Raw genomic sequence first — 15,748 nt, forward strand, 5'->3', positions numbered from 1 at the left:
CAGGCAAAGGGTTCATAGTGGGTCTTGTCTAATATATTGATACAATTATTTAGGTGTCATAAGTGCAGAGAACTCTGCAATGTGATAATACTGGCAAACAGGCTATGATTTGAGCTCATCAATGTGTGATTTTGTGACTTTAAGGCCACAATGTGTTGTGGCTGAGACAACAAGGTAACTGTCTTAATTTATCTATATTACAATTGACAAATTTGGCCGTTGTTTTTTTGTATTGATATTATGTATATTTATATTCGATGACATTGCTTTTAAATGTGTCATGGTTAACATTATAAATATCTTTGCAGGTTGAGCTAACTGGGAAACTTTTCACATCTGATGAAAAAGACTTCTGGCAACTACCTGAACTTGTTCTCAAGAAACAATCTAACAAATATTCCATAATGTCAAACAATGCTAGTTATGGTGAGTCGGTGAATTTCTTGAGTAACTGATTTTCAACTACCTTCAGGCTTTTCAGATGGATATAATAAAATGGAAAACTGGACTCTCATTTTGTGAAATTTATGAGCTTCTGAAAAAAATTGTGAGTCCCTACATGGAATGAAGGCAGCCAATGTATATAAATGCATGTGATAATAGGTAAGAATGTTTTGGTAGAGTTCTATTGCTCGAGAGAATGTCAGAAATTTAGCAATAAATTAGTTAATGACTAGGATAATCGGTTTTTGTTTGGCCATTTTTTGTCATATTACTTAAAATAGGTATCCTTCATGAGCACTGCTCCCCAGCCAGGAACAGTATGACTTTCCATCTCTGATGCAACAGGATCTCTTCTTCTGGTATCATGTGTACTATCAAGGCAAGTATTGATGACCACTGCTGCCAGATCATAAGTTAAGGAAGAATTGGAAAATTCTCTATCCAGCCCGGAATGACAGCCAGAAGGTACCTTTATTTACACTCGGAACCACCTCCAAGTAATACTTGGGTTAAAATGATCTCCTAAACATTGTTATGGTAGACCCATATTAGCCAAAACATACTTGGCAACCTGGTTGCTGCTGTTACCCACCACTAGATGGTAGGACAATGTAAATAGAGAGGCCTTGGGACACTATCCTCTCCTTCCCTCGTTTCCCCACACATACACTATCCTTCGTGGCTCCTTCCACAACCCATCTGGGATTGGCAAAGGACCTGTCGATCAAATGAAGTAGAAAATTATTTGATCCTGAACTTTTCGTCATCAATGCAGACTGATGTTTGGAGAATTGTTCTACTTTTGCATGTGTGCTCTGTCTTTGTCACTCCCACGCAGTTAAGAACGTAAGAATCAAGGAAACTGCAGAAGGCCCATTAGCCCACATGTGGCAGCTCTTATTTATATCCACCCCAAACTCATTCATATACATGTCTACCCTACACTTGAAGCAATCAAGGGATCCTATGTCTATTATGTTGCCCCTGCTTGATACCTGCTTGATAGGGTTCTGGGAGTTCTTCTACTCCCCAAGCCCGGCCCCTATGCACGATAATGGGTTTCACAAATTAACAACCCTCTATTTACCCAAGTCTTTCCTGAATCTAAAACCTATCCAAAATATAGTATATACTCATTGTTTTGTGTTCTGTTATATGTTGATACCGTTCATACCTTATTAATATCCCCCTTTGTTATGCCCAGTTCCTTGGGTTCCTGACCCAGTACATTGCAGTAGGGCTTCTTATTGTTGCCAGAAATTCAGAGAACAGATAACAAAATTGAAGATGGCTTCAGTTTTATATAAAATCTGGAGACAGATATTATCTTCCTTGGAGACTTCAGTGTATCCAATTTAAGATGAAGAATACCAGATAATCAGCCTCGAAATAATTAAGCAAAGGTTAGAGAGCTCCTTAGACTTTGTGACAAATTTTCACCCAACCAGGAGAAAAGTCTGAAATGAAAATATAGTGATATGGGAACCAACCCTGATTTGTGGAAGTGATGGATTCATTAGAACTGAATTTGTGATCTCTTTTAAAGTCTGGAAATTTCACTCAGTGAAATTAGGCCATAGAGAATGGGAAATATTAGAGCATTAATGGTGATTTTCTTAATATGGCTCCAATCATGTTTTAATGATTTTCATAGACGAGAAATGCAGTGCCTCACCTGTATCTTTTTCCTAATGTTGCTTCCATCCATGAAAATCATTAAAAACTTGATTGGAGCCATATTAAGAGGTGCTGTTCATACCCTGATATTTCCCATGTGCTATGGGCTATTTTCACAGTGTGAAACTTTAATTTTAACCAATCATGTGAAGGACAAGTACCACAAGAATTTGTCTGTAATTCAATTTCACATCTAACACTTCCGTGCCTCACCCTTGAAACCTAATTATCAAAGGAAGAAGACCCATAATTTTTTAACTAAACTCACTGCAGCTGGAAATGAAAACAAACCATAAAATTTGGTTTTAAATATGCTCAATGGGTTTCCTAAGGCACACAACTCTTCCAATGTTGCATCCATCTACAAAATTCATTAAAAACATAATTGGAACCATATTAAGAGAGAGTTATGATTCATACCCTAATATTTTCCCCGCTCTATAAGCTGATTTCACTGAACAAAATTTTAATTTCTATGTAGCATGTGTAAGGATAACTACCAGGAGAACCTGTGCATAAAAAGATTTCATCATATCCAGCATATTTCTCTATGCCCAAGCCTTGAAACCTCATATTCATAGGAAGGAGACCATATTTTAGTGAACAAAAACCACTGAAACTAAAAGTAATTCATAGTATATGGTTTTAAATATCCTCGGTCACTTTTCCAAAGCTCTAGCTGTTTCTTCTAATGTTGTGTCCGTCTATGAAAATCATTAAAACATGATTGGAGCCATATTAAGAAAATCACCATTAATGCTCTAATATTTCCCATTCTCTATGGCCTAATTTCACTGAGTGAAATTTTAATGTCAACCTATCATATGATGGGTAACTTTCCCACCTGTTTGTGAACTTTAGCTCAACATCCTAAGCAAATCCACACATCTTCCCTGCTTCACTGAACTTGTTTGTGAAATAGAGGCGAGTAAATCTGGCCTTGAATGTTTGTGTAATTACCTAAATGTCAGTACTTGTGTAATTGAATTACATGTGTAATACTAGGTGAATACTAGGCGAGTAGTACATGTGTGTGTGTTACAACTGGAGATTCGCTGAAACAAGGTTTGTTGAGCTTATGTTCCACTGTACTCTCTAGTTCAGTGCTTCTCAACCTCTTTGAATTTGTGGCCTCTATCTTCTAATACTCAAGACCTGTGACCCCCTGCCCCATTTTCTTAATTGAAAAAAATGGCCTTATCAGGATACTCACCACTTGCTAATTCTTGATCATTCAGATGTACTAGTATTCAAAATTTAGGTGCTTCACCCTACCAGAAAACATTTTGCAGCCTCCTTGGGGTTCACGAACAACTGGCTGGGAACCACTGCTCTACTTCATCTTCATGAACAATTATTGCCTCGGACACTTTATTCTCTGATCAAAATAAAAGCCTCCACCAGTATTAGACCTATACTTAAAAGAGAAGGTTCATACACAGAATAACAAAGAAATGAGTGAATTTCTGAAATACCAGTTTATAGCAATGTGTAGTATTCAATAAGTAACATGAAAGTAAATGTACGCCCTGTTGAAAATGAGAACTATATTAACAAAATGCTATTAGTTAGTCCAAGGCATGTTATAGCACTATCCCAAGTAAATACTTAAATTAACAGAAGCTGGCTCCAGGTAGACAAGGGTGTGTTTTGGAGGCCTGGTACATTTCCCAAGGCTTGACAGGTCCAGTGCTATAGCTCGGGGAGAGATTGAAGGGGCCCCACAAAAAATGGCATATTTCATTACATTTAACACTTGATTATTGTTTGATATTATTTGTCTAATAATTTGTCCTATTTGAGTTTGTTTACATTTTTAATTTTTACGAACATTGGCTGTAGATAGGTTGGAGGCCAGCGGAGTGTTCACGGCTTGGACGAACAAAACCCCACCTGCAACGAACAGTGTGCGCTGCAGGCGGGGTTTTGGACAAGATCAGAATTCGTTTGGACTTGCCAGAGATTTGCTCCCCCGAGGTTTGTAATTTTTTTTTTTTTATTAACTCATTTAGGTACATCTGCATTTGTGCAGCTACCCTAGACTATATGAAGGGAAGAACAGTGTGTCAAAAAACTAGCTACGTGATGCTAAAAAGTCCCCATCACACAAGATGGTTAGTCATACAAAGGCTTGTGAAAAATAGTCTGCACTGGAAAACTCTGGGTGCATTATGAGGATATCACTATAGTGAGGTTACACTGTATTCATTTTTTTTAACCAAGTTTATATCTTCTATTGGACCTATGTTCACTATAACCCATTTCCACAGCTTTGTACTTATCCACATTGATTTCCATTTGTGTGTGTTATTATTTATATTTTGTATTGCCTGTTGTCAGTTATAGGTAAAGGACTATGCTCGTTGTGTTTTCCACATACTATATATATTGTATTTCATCTTATATTGTTTGAAAACATTCAGTAGTTTTAGCACACAACCATCTCTTAAAGTTGATAGCAATCATGCACAACTGTCTTGTACAAAAGAAGCATGTTTTCTTAAAATTAGGTATCCTTGGAAGAAATACCTTTCACTGCATGGAGTTTTCTCTGCATCATTTTTTTGTTTTCAATAATATTGGATAAACAATGCGAAAATATTATGACATTGGGAGGGATTGAACTCGCTTTTCTGGATTCTTCTGAAACATGCACTACTCACTGTACCATGATGAGCTTAATAGTAACTGCACTATAAGTTCTAATAGACTGATCAGACCAACCAGGAGGCCTGGTCAAAGACTGGGCCATGGGGACATTTATCCTTGAAATCTCCATTAAGTAGTCAACAGGAGGGTTATCTTGAGGTTATCTTGAGATGATTTTGGGGCTTTTTTTTTTTTTTTTTAGTGTCCCCGCGGCCCGGTCCTCGACCAGGCCTCCACTCCCAGGAAGCAGCCAGTGACAGCTGACTAACACCCAGGTACCTATTTTACTGCTAGGTAACAGGGGCATAGGGTGAAAGAAATTCTGCCCAATGTTTCTCGCCGGCGCCTGGGATCGAACCCAAGGACCACAGGATCATAAGTCCAGTGTGCTGTCTGCTCGGCCGACCGGCTCCCTTAGGGACTTGAAGTTTGGATAAACAAATTCAGATGTACGAGTTCCTGATGGGTTCACAAAAGTTTATAAACATATCTGTGATACTCAGTCATTCAGGGTCATAAATATTCTTTGTTTTTGGGGGGAACCCTCTGATAACTCTCTGAAGCTATCTTGCCAAGATTGAAGTGCAAAGGCTGTATTCACCTAGTTGTGCTTGTAGGGGTTGAGCTCTGTCTTTTTTGGCCCGCCTCTCAACTGTCAAGAACTTTTTTTTTTCCTCCCCCCCCCCCCCTCCTCCCTGGAAACAGCCCGTAGCAGCTGTCTAACTCCCAGGTACCTATTTACTGCTAGGTAACAGGGGCATCAGGGTGAAAGAAACTGCCCATTTATTTCCATCTCCACCGGGAATCGAACCCAGAACCTCAGGACTACGAATCCAAAGCGTTGTCCACTCGGCTATCAGGCCGTGTAGAATGCCTGATTCGGCTTCCTCCAGGTGCAGTGCTACAGCTCCTCAACTGCTCCCTGGTGGTTCATTGCTTGAACTGAGGGTCAGTTGTTTTGGTCCATCGTTCTGTGAAACTGGATGCTTGGAGTGGTTCGGCTTCTGGATTCTTAGGGTTTGGTTCTCTGCACAGTTCACATGCAGGGTGTGTCCAACATTTTCCTGGAAGGGTTATCACAATTCCATCCTATTTTCACGGAGTAGACCATTGATGACACATCCTTCCCCAGGATACAACCCACAACATTTGTCTAACTCTTAGGTACCTTTTTGCTACAAGGTGAACAGGTAAAAGGACCAATTTCCTAATATTTTCTTATGAAGTGAAGAATGGCAAGAAATTGTCTGAGAAGAGTGATGAGAAATAGAGGGAGTCGGTCATAATAGCCACCAAACATTCCCTCACACAGCTGCTCCAGAGAATATTTTATGTTCAGTCTACCTACACTATTTTCTCGGAAATAAAGTATGAGAAATAAACAACACAAGCACCATACGTGGTTTTGTATACAGGAGCTATGAATAACGGTAAATTTGTATTATATGACAAATGTTGTATTGGTAACGGAGTCTGTATTGTCATTTGCTGGCCATCTCTGTAAGTACAGTAGTGCTGTGTTAACTTGGCATCTTAGTCATTTCTCCTTCCCTTGCGTATATTAAATTATCCAATTTACTTTTTCATCAGAAGTCAGATAAATAAATAAAATAAAGTCAGAAATATAATAAATACACAGTTTTCTAATGCCCGATGAAATAAACAACAAGAGATTTGCATCATATTTAATAAGTAAGGGATTGTTTGGTCATTATGTACAGTTGATTGTAAAATATCTTCTACTAGGTAATGCTTTCATAATTTTCTTAGCCAAGGAAACTTAGCCATGCTATGAGAGAATCTTTGGAACAGAACTTGGGGTGAATCAGCATCCTGGGTAACCCCAGATGCATGCATTAACTCATGACCCACAATATACATATTGTGGTCCATGGGTTAAGGTATGCAACTGGGGTGAACCAGGACACGGTTTCAATTCCCCCATTCTGCTCCAAATATTTTTTCAGGTATATCACATTATTGTGATTTCCTTGTGTGCTATCCATGCCATACTATCCATGAATGTGATAGTTTCAAAGTACATTCTCATGAAATAAAGGAGTTTTCTAGGAACAGCCTTCAGATGAGCTGAGGTAGGATAACAGCTCTTGCTTGCAGTTTCACTAGGTACATCATTTGGCAGCCCACATGAACCCTAGGCTTAGTACAAAAAAAAAAGTTAAATATGGGAGAAATGGAATATTTCTTAATGCAAGAATTATAAATAGCATGTAAATCTTATATATGTCTATACAATTTTTAATAATTTGTTTTAACTTATTGCCACCGGTGGGTCACTTCAGTCCTACATGTATGGCCCGAATGACTACTGGTGGGTCATGTATGTATTTGCTTTCAGTACCGTATGCCCACTAATAGTCTATGTTCCTTGGTGTATTAGTACTGTAGTTTGATTGGGTCAGTTTGTTTTGATATACAGGAGTTTATCTACTGGCTCTGAACGTAGATGAGATACTCTTTATAGAACAAGTCAGTCACACTCCTGCACTTTCTTCAATGTAGTCATCGCCTTTCCATGGGTGTGTTGTAAGAAAAGTTAGGGGAGGATCACAAGCTGTCTCCTGTATGTGGGTGTGGGTAATAACCAGGCAGTCAACTAGCATTTGATAATTTACAGTAGCAAAGTAGAACTATACTTAGTGGTCTCTGATTTATATTACTACTTGGAGGAGATGTTTGAGTATAGCGGAATGTACTTTCTGACATTTATTCAGGGCTGGATTGAGTATTTTCCAGTGTCTCTTCCTAAATTTGGGGCCCGACGGGGGCACTTGAAACAATTCCTACTGCATTGGTGATGAGATGGTCACCGTGAACCTGGCTGGATGCTGCAGTAACTCTGTTGGGACATGATACAGTACAAGAAAGTGGGAAACTGGAGCCATCATTATTATATAAGTCACCATAGTTTGCATGTAAGCATTCCATTTCAATTTGTAATTTTAAGACTTAAGTAATTTGCCTATGCTCATGTAAATATTAAATTTATTTCATTTTTGGTACTGGCAGGTCTGGTTGTTAGTGTGAAGGTTGTTCATGGAGAGCTTGAGCAGGCCACCAAAGAAAATCCCCTGTTGCTCAAGAATGTTTGTGTCACGAAAAAACTAGGTTTTTCTGATGTCATTATGCCTGGTGATGTAAGGTAAGGGGGGGGTTCTTCATTTTTATGTATTAAATATGCTAGTATGTAAACCTTGATAAAAGAAATACTAGGATGTCTTTGTGTCAAAATATTATCTGTTTATTTGTATAATCTGCTGAAGGGGACCAATTTGGAGTGCTGAATACAGAGGCTATTAGAAATTTATAGCAAATGATGAATGATATATTGACAGCGAGTTAATGATCGTATGGTACAAGAAAAGGGGTTGGGGAGCACTACTGATCTTCTTATCAGTTTTACTTCTGTTTTAGGGGTTATATGTTGCTGGTATTGATTGCAAAGATCAATGATCAACAGAGTCTATCATTCTTTGAATGCATTGGGGGTTCACTCAGCTGGTTGAGCCCCTCTTGAGCTCTGTGTGTGCATTGACAGTACTTTTGGAAATTTAGTTTTCTTGAAAAAGCATGTCTCATTGAAGCATGTCATGTGCTCTGTGTTTGTGAGATAAAGAAGGTTGTGTTATATGATTTAGTTACTCAACATTTATATACAGTACTGCAACTTGTTATAAAATAATTTTTTTTATTTAATGAGTTCATTACATATATTATCAAAATTTCTTGTTAATTATTCACAGATACTTTTTGTTTTGCTTCCTTCTCAGAAATGACTTGTATGTGACTCTAAATAGCGGAGAATATGAGAGAGGCGGCAAGTCTGTGGGTAAGAACATTGAGGTGACGGTGCTAACTCTCGATGCTGAGGGACAAGCTTTGCAGGTGGGAGTCATGTCTTTTATATATCTACAATATTTTAGGTTGAAAATATTTAATTTGTTTAAAATTTAATTTGGTTTTTGAAATAGATTTATACTGTATATGTGCAATAACAAAAAGTACACTTATGCCATCAAACTTGCATGCGTTTTATTATGTTTTGTATGTTTTTGAGAAAATTTGCTCCTTGACATTCTTAAAGCTATTTTTAATCAGAAGTTTGGATAATCTGTATTTACATACAAAGCAATTTTCTCCAAATCTTTTTATGATTTGGAATGACCAGATATGTGTTACTGTACTTTATCAAAATGTCTTAAAAAGTTGTAAAATGTGGTATAAAGCCCAAAACTAAAAGTATTGAAGAACCTGGTTAAATTGTTTTTGTATGATAGTCAAAAAAGTACTGAACTCTATTCTGTGCTACCAAAATACAGTTCTGGTAGCATGAGAACTGTATTATCATGCTACCCTTACTGCAGAATGACCATGCTCATTCTTCAATAACTTTAACCCATCAACTGCACATATCAAGCAGGGTCATTTTATTGGTGATGTACTGATCAACCAGGATCGTTTGCAGGTCTAGCGTAAGATTTAAAACTCTCATGGGTACATGCGGATCACATCTGCTTCCTCAGGCCAGCAGTTAAAAGAAACCATCTTGGAAAAATTTGTATGCATCCCTCCTGGGAGCGAGAGCCACAATAATAACAGCAACCATGAGCACCACATGCAACACCAGCTCACAGCACCATCATGCAGCTGGTGTCAACACCATCACTTAATGATGATGACATAAATAAGTAACTGCGGTAATTTAATGATAGCAATATAGTAGTTCTTGATAGTGATAAAGACTATGTACAAGTTCAGGTATCGGTGAACCCAATACTGGTGGTGATGCTGGTGACACAGTGCAAGGTAGACATCCACAGCATACAGCTGCAGTTTAGTGCATTTCTGCATTGTGCAATGGACCTCATGTTCTTTTTGAAAATGAATATGTGAAATATGATGATTCATATTCAGAATTTAGTAACCATTATTCTGATAATATTTTGGCTTGTGTTACCAGTGTGCGATGTATATCGGGCAGTACATTGCTTTATATGACATCAGTACCTCATGAGTTTGTGGTGCTAGACAGTTTAGTGGTCCGTAATGGTGCGTAATCTTGTAGCTATATAGTGTATGAATACAAAGTGATAACAGCAAAAGCAGTATATTTCATTGTTCTAATATTGTATTTTAGTGTACATATCAGTACACGAATATATCTGTGCACACCGATGTTTTACTAGTTATGATATAAATAATGTAATTCACAGGCCATTGCTTAATTGCACTTGAAAATGCCATGGAAAGCATATTACAAATACGAAGAGAATATAATATACAGTATTTTAACAAGTGCACTTAAAACATATTGCAAAATGTGCAGAGCAGACTGAGAGTGCATCAATTGGTACAAGATTATCACGCCCACAGAACTGCTCTGTGGTTCATAACAGTACATGAACATGTTGATAAAAATATATACTGTATATATATAATGTGTATACATTGTGATAATAGAAAAACAATGTTTCATTGTTTAAAGAATATAATATTGTGAGCATATTAGTGAAACGAATATACTGTTGTTGTGTGTATCGATGTTCCACACATTTTATTATAGGATTTCCCAAATTACACACACTTCCATAATATAAATGCAAGAAAAGGAAAATTAGTAATCAGTGACACAGAAATAAATCTCACTAAATATATTTGTGGCAACTGCTGCCTCGTGTCAGGCCTGGGTGACCCCCCCCCCCCCTCCCTCCTCAGGACATCCCATCCATCTTCTCTTACGAACTGGTGGCATCATCATGAGTTTTCCTCTTGGATGGTGGTAGCTTGTTTAGTTACTGCAGTTTTGTTTCTGTAGTTTGATACCTTAATGGTTTCTCAGAGGGAGTTTATCCTTCATTGCATATAATGGTGAGCTGCCTCTGTACTGGGTTGAGCTCTGAGATCATGTGCCTTGTAGTAGGGGCAAAATTCTGTTTTTTTTCCTCGGTAGGCAGTGAAAGTTCTATTGGTATCTGGTGTTGTCTAGTCTGACCAATAATAGACTGAGAATGATAGCGATGGGGAGTAACTAATGTGTGTCCAGAAAATTGCATTTCACTACACTCAGTATTCTATAATTTGAGGCATTTAATGTGTGGGTTTTGGATCCCCATTGTTTTTCACACATTTTTCTATGTCGGCTTCTGATGTAGTTGGTGGATGCAGCTCCAGTAAGTTCACTTCTCATATAAACAAAAATTTCTCCTGGGCAGCACTCCAAATTCTGATAGACTGGAGGTTGCTCACCACCTGTGTGTGTAGTATAAATCGTGTATAATGATGGCCGTGTGTAGATAATATGCACACTTTTATAGACTATATGTGAAGATGTCACCCATAAAGTTTAAGCTTTAGGAGGATGCCAAAGGCTTGGGAAGATTGGACCCTGCAATTACTCCATTCAGCGTCATGTAACTGTTAGTAATATGCAATACGTACTAAGCAAAATATAAGCGTAAATGCTGTGGAATGGATTAACTATTTGCTGAGAATGAAAGAATTATTATACACTGTTAGAAATTCCTGATATGTCACCCTGCAAGTGAATGGTTCAGAGTGCTAATACATTTTTACTTGAAGAGTAAACAGATAATTTGGGAGTGTTTTCCCCGATAACTCTCTACATATCTATTTGTGTTCAGCGGCTACTTTGATTATTTAAGTGTTACTTCTGTTAAAAATTTGCTTTGCTACATATATTATATATCTATTATATAATATAATATATATAATATATAATTTCTTTTAATGTCTTTTGGACACTGAAAGCACTAAGTGAAATAAGTTATTGTTTACTTTTCTCAAATTTCAGGCTATTTACAGTGGTATGGGTCATGAAGGAACATCAGAGTACTCATCCATGATCATGTACCATAACAATTCTCCACGCTGGAATGAACGTCTCAAAGTTGCTATTCCCATTGACCAGTTTGCTGGCGCTCACCTCCGACTAGAGTACAGGCATTGCTCAAGTTAGTTCCATGTACTTTACAGCATTTAATATTAGCATTTTCCGATTTTCATGGGGTAGTGAGGCATCAGCCTAGAAATAAGAGAAAATTATATGAAATAAGGTGTAAAGATATCATTCACAATACCATCCACACTGCATATTGCAGCATCAGGCAGAATTGGCACCATCACACTTCACCAAACCTTCGACAGCTTCATGCAAAGGTCTTCTTATGAGCTGTCATTTACAAAAATAAGGCAAACGCTTACCAAATGATTTCTGTCTTATTCACCATCACTTGTGTACTGTTCACACCCACTTTCTTACACACACACACACACACACTCACACTCCATATATGTTCATCTTGTTCTACAACCCTCAGATTCACCTCCTACCTCACGTGTTTCCTCACCATGGTCCCACCCTCACTACTAAGGAAAACCTTTCACCATGTGTAGCAAATACAAAACAAATTTACATAAATATTATGTATATATTAGTTAAATTGGGGTTTTAAATCTGAGAGTAACGGGGAAGAATACACAGTTATTTCTACTTTTGTTTTTCTCCAGATTCATTTCTGTCAAACTTATGAATTGCTTTCTTATATTGTTTCACTGCAAATATGATATGTTACATTTTATAACATTAAGCATAATTCAAATACTTTTATTTAAATTTATACTTTCAGCACGTGAGAGGAATGAGAAGAAATTATTTGGCTTCTCATTTGTACGGTTAATGGATGACGATGGAGGGACAACTTTACGTGATGGGTCACATGAGCTGTGTGTGTATAAATGTGATGAACGAGGACGTTTAAACAATCCAATGGAGTACCTGAACATGCCTTTCCTTTCCAAGGAAGCGGTGGATTGTATATACTCTCTGCCATTCCAACGATCTCCCAAAGAAAGCATTATTATCGATACTCTGCTTTGCTCAACAAAGCTTACTCAAAATAGTAGGTACTTTTTTTTTTTTAAGAGTTTGTGTACAGTGTTTTGTTTACTTGATAATTTAACATCCAAAAATAGTAGTGTTTGGGAACTCCATGTTAAAGTAAATGTGAGTCGATAATTAACCCTTAGACAGCAGTTATCGTCAATTGTTGATTCACAGGGTAATGCGGTCATCATCATGTGATAATTTTGGGTTTTACATGTATGATGCAAATATGGATATAAGAAGTCTATGTGGATGTAATGGAGTTTATGTTGACCCATGACAAAAATCCTGCTACTATTTTATGGTACAAAAGCGGTTATTGTCATGAATGTTACTAGGGGAATGCGGTTGAGCACCTCCACTCAGTGAAACGATAAATATTCACTTATTTTCGTGTTTTTCTTACATTCTGCATAAAAGTTAATAATCTATGACAAAAAATGAATTTTGGATTTTTTTTATATTTTTTGTGCATAGGGGGTATGACATAGCCATAGCCACTCCATAGCCACTGTCTAAGGAGTTAAAGGACTTTGTGAAATGTTTATTTTTTTTTCCTTTAGGCTGTTTTCTTATTGTGTATAGCATGTACTTTCATAAGAATTGGAGGAATTGGAACCCTTATTGCAGTACTTAATATTGGTGGTAAAATGCCTACAGCAAAATGTTCACTTAGATTATCTTTTGCAGTTGATCTTTTGTCTCTTCTGCGATGGCGGTCAGCCCCAGATGGTATTGGCGAGACACTATCCAGGTTAACACGTGTTGATGGTGCAGAAACAGTCAAGTTCCTACAAGATGTGTTGGATGCATTATTTGCTATGTTCTCAACAGATGATGGAAATTCAACACAGCATTCAGGTCATGTCTTCCAGGCCCTAGTAAGTTAATATCAACTATCATCATTAACTGAACTAGGAAGTTATTAGAATATCTATAGGTGTTTATTGAACATTCACAATTCTTAATTTTGTTTAGAAAATCATTGAAAACTTTAAAACTAGATCACACATTTTTTAACTACTGTAGTAGGGTGTCTGGCCTCTTAAATTTACTGAAGTTCACAGTGGACCAAAATATAGATATGAGGGTATTGGAAGATCTGTCAGTAGCAGGAATTGAAAAATGATATGCTGTTTTATAATATCATAATTGACAATATACATGCAACACCCATGGAGATCTTAATCACAAAACTGTGATGCCGGAATTACAGCACGCAGCAGATATCAAGCCAAGACGGTTCTAGTTTCTGGGCAAATGGCTATTTTCTTAATTCCTCTCATAATTACAGCAGTAGAATAAAGTAGCCCATTTTTGGACAGTTGCCAGTCTTTTGACATTGAGGTTTAAAACCTCTATTTCCTGTATTCTGTAAAACAACAGCAAAAGTAAAAAGAGCATCTACATACAGTGGCACTTCCAAAAGCCAGATCATATGGTTTTGGAGCAGATTTGCTGGACCCAAAAGCCAGATCATATTGTTTTGGATTTGAATGAAAACTGGATATCCTGAAATTTGCCATCTCTTGCTAGTTTATTAGCAAAGTTTCCAGGCTTTTCTTATAAAGGGATAAATACATATTTATGCATGTTTAGACAGACAAGTACATACAAATAATTCGTTTACACCTGTAAATAATAATTATGCAAAAAAATTAACTTTGCTCTTTTGCAACATAGGCAGGTAGTAAAATGCTGTTATAGTTCTATACAGTACTGTCTGTTAAACCTTTGCAATCACCTGAACTGGCCTTGAAGTCCTCACTTCCCATGGTTAATATCATCATCTCTGCTATGGACTGTAACTGTTCACTACCAATAGCTAACTGCAGGCTACAGTGCTGCATGAATCATTGGTAAACAGCAGCTTCTAAAAAAAAAAAAAAAAAAAAAAAAAAAAAAAAGCAGCTTCTAATTCCTCATGCTTTGATGGTTTATATGGTTTTTGTTACTTTTCTGGGAGGGTTTGGATAGAGGCTCACTGTTGCTAACAATCTGGATAGCTCTATCCACTACAAAGCACACTGGGTCCTTGTGAGTCATTGTAAACCTACTGGTGACCAGAGGCCAAAACATGGCCAGCTCTAGTAAAGAGGCACAGGGAGCATGAGGTTATTCAGATCAAGAAAAAGCCACCAGAGTGGTGGAACAAAATAAAGCAAAGAACAAGGTAAACAAAGCACATGAAACTAGACCCTTGAAACAATCCACCCGATCACTAGGTAGTGTAAACAAATCCACAAGGGCCGTGACGAGGATTCGAACCTGCGTCCGAGAGCATCCCAGACGCTGCCTTAATCAACTTAATCAACTAATCATTTGTTCATTTGATGCATCACACTATTGTGATTTCTGTGTGAAACTAGGTAGTGTGTCCACTAGTAGTAATGCACTGACATTAGCTGCACGCCCAGCTACTGGATTCCCCCCCCCCCCCCTCCTTCCCCACTGATATATCAGTCATTGAGCCTGTTGTGATTCATCAATAGTACTTCGTTTCTAACAGCTCCTCATTCATGATAGTGGTCTTTGAGTCCCAGTTTTTCAAGTAAGTGTCAGCCATCCTTTGGACTTTATCCTGGAGGGTCCCATGTACTTCTCTATGTGCTCGCTAGTGTTGCCTCTCCCCAGCCTGATTACCTTCCCTGGTGGGTTCAAGTGGCTGTCTTTGAGAGGCCATCTTCATATGGAAGGAGTCTCTTCCTGAGCTGCAGTGCCCAGGGCATTGTCTCCTCTGTGAGAATTATGTATTTGGGCAGTCAGAGCTTTCTTCTTTTAGGTGTGTCCATGTGTGTCCAAAGTTATGGAACACCACCTACACTCCTTCCCAGCTGCTTATGCCTTTGGACTAGGTTTGGTATCTTTATTCACACGGCAAGTAGCTTCTGTGCTTTTTGCTAGTTGTTTGGTCAGATCTTCGGAACCCGACAAACCCTAACAGTTTTTGATATAGTTTAGCATGGACTGGCCCTCTGATTCTGCACTCGCTAGGTACGAGTTTGAAGGATGTACCTCAGTCTTTTTACATTCTGGTGTTTTTTAATATGCCCA

The 15,748-nt window shown here is 37.8% G+C and overlaps 1 protein-coding gene across 6 annotated transcripts in view; it reads left to right on the forward strand.

Moving 5' to 3' along the window:
• Positions 1-15,748, forward strand: part of spg (dedicator of cytokinesis spg) — an 84,925-nt gene that overhangs the window by 17,621 nt on the left and 51,556 nt on the right. For 3 of the 6 annotated variants that reach the window (XM_069302975.1, XM_069302976.1, XM_045750436.2), the window contains exons 11-17: positions 309-426; positions 3,964-4,098; positions 7,801-7,933; positions 8,562-8,676; positions 11,603-11,762; positions 12,438-12,710; positions 13,385-13,575. In XM_069302975.1, coding sequence (XP_069159076.1) covers positions 309-426; positions 3,964-4,098; positions 7,801-7,933; positions 8,562-8,676; positions 11,603-11,762; positions 12,438-12,710; positions 13,385-13,575 — 1,125 coding nt within the window. The remainder of the gene's footprint in view (positions 1-308; positions 427-3,963; positions 4,099-7,800; positions 7,934-8,561; positions 8,677-11,602; positions 11,763-12,437; positions 12,711-13,384; positions 13,576-15,748) is intronic. The other 3 variants (XM_069302977.1, XM_045750439.2, XM_069302978.1) reach the window with 1 other exon arrangement.

Source organism: Procambarus clarkii, chromosome 49 (assembly GCF_040958095.1).
Source record: "Procambarus clarkii isolate CNS0578487 chromosome 49, FALCON_Pclarkii_2.0, whole genome shotgun sequence".
NCBI classification, from domain to species: domain Eukaryota; kingdom Metazoa; phylum Arthropoda; class Malacostraca; order Decapoda; family Cambaridae; genus Procambarus; species Procambarus clarkii.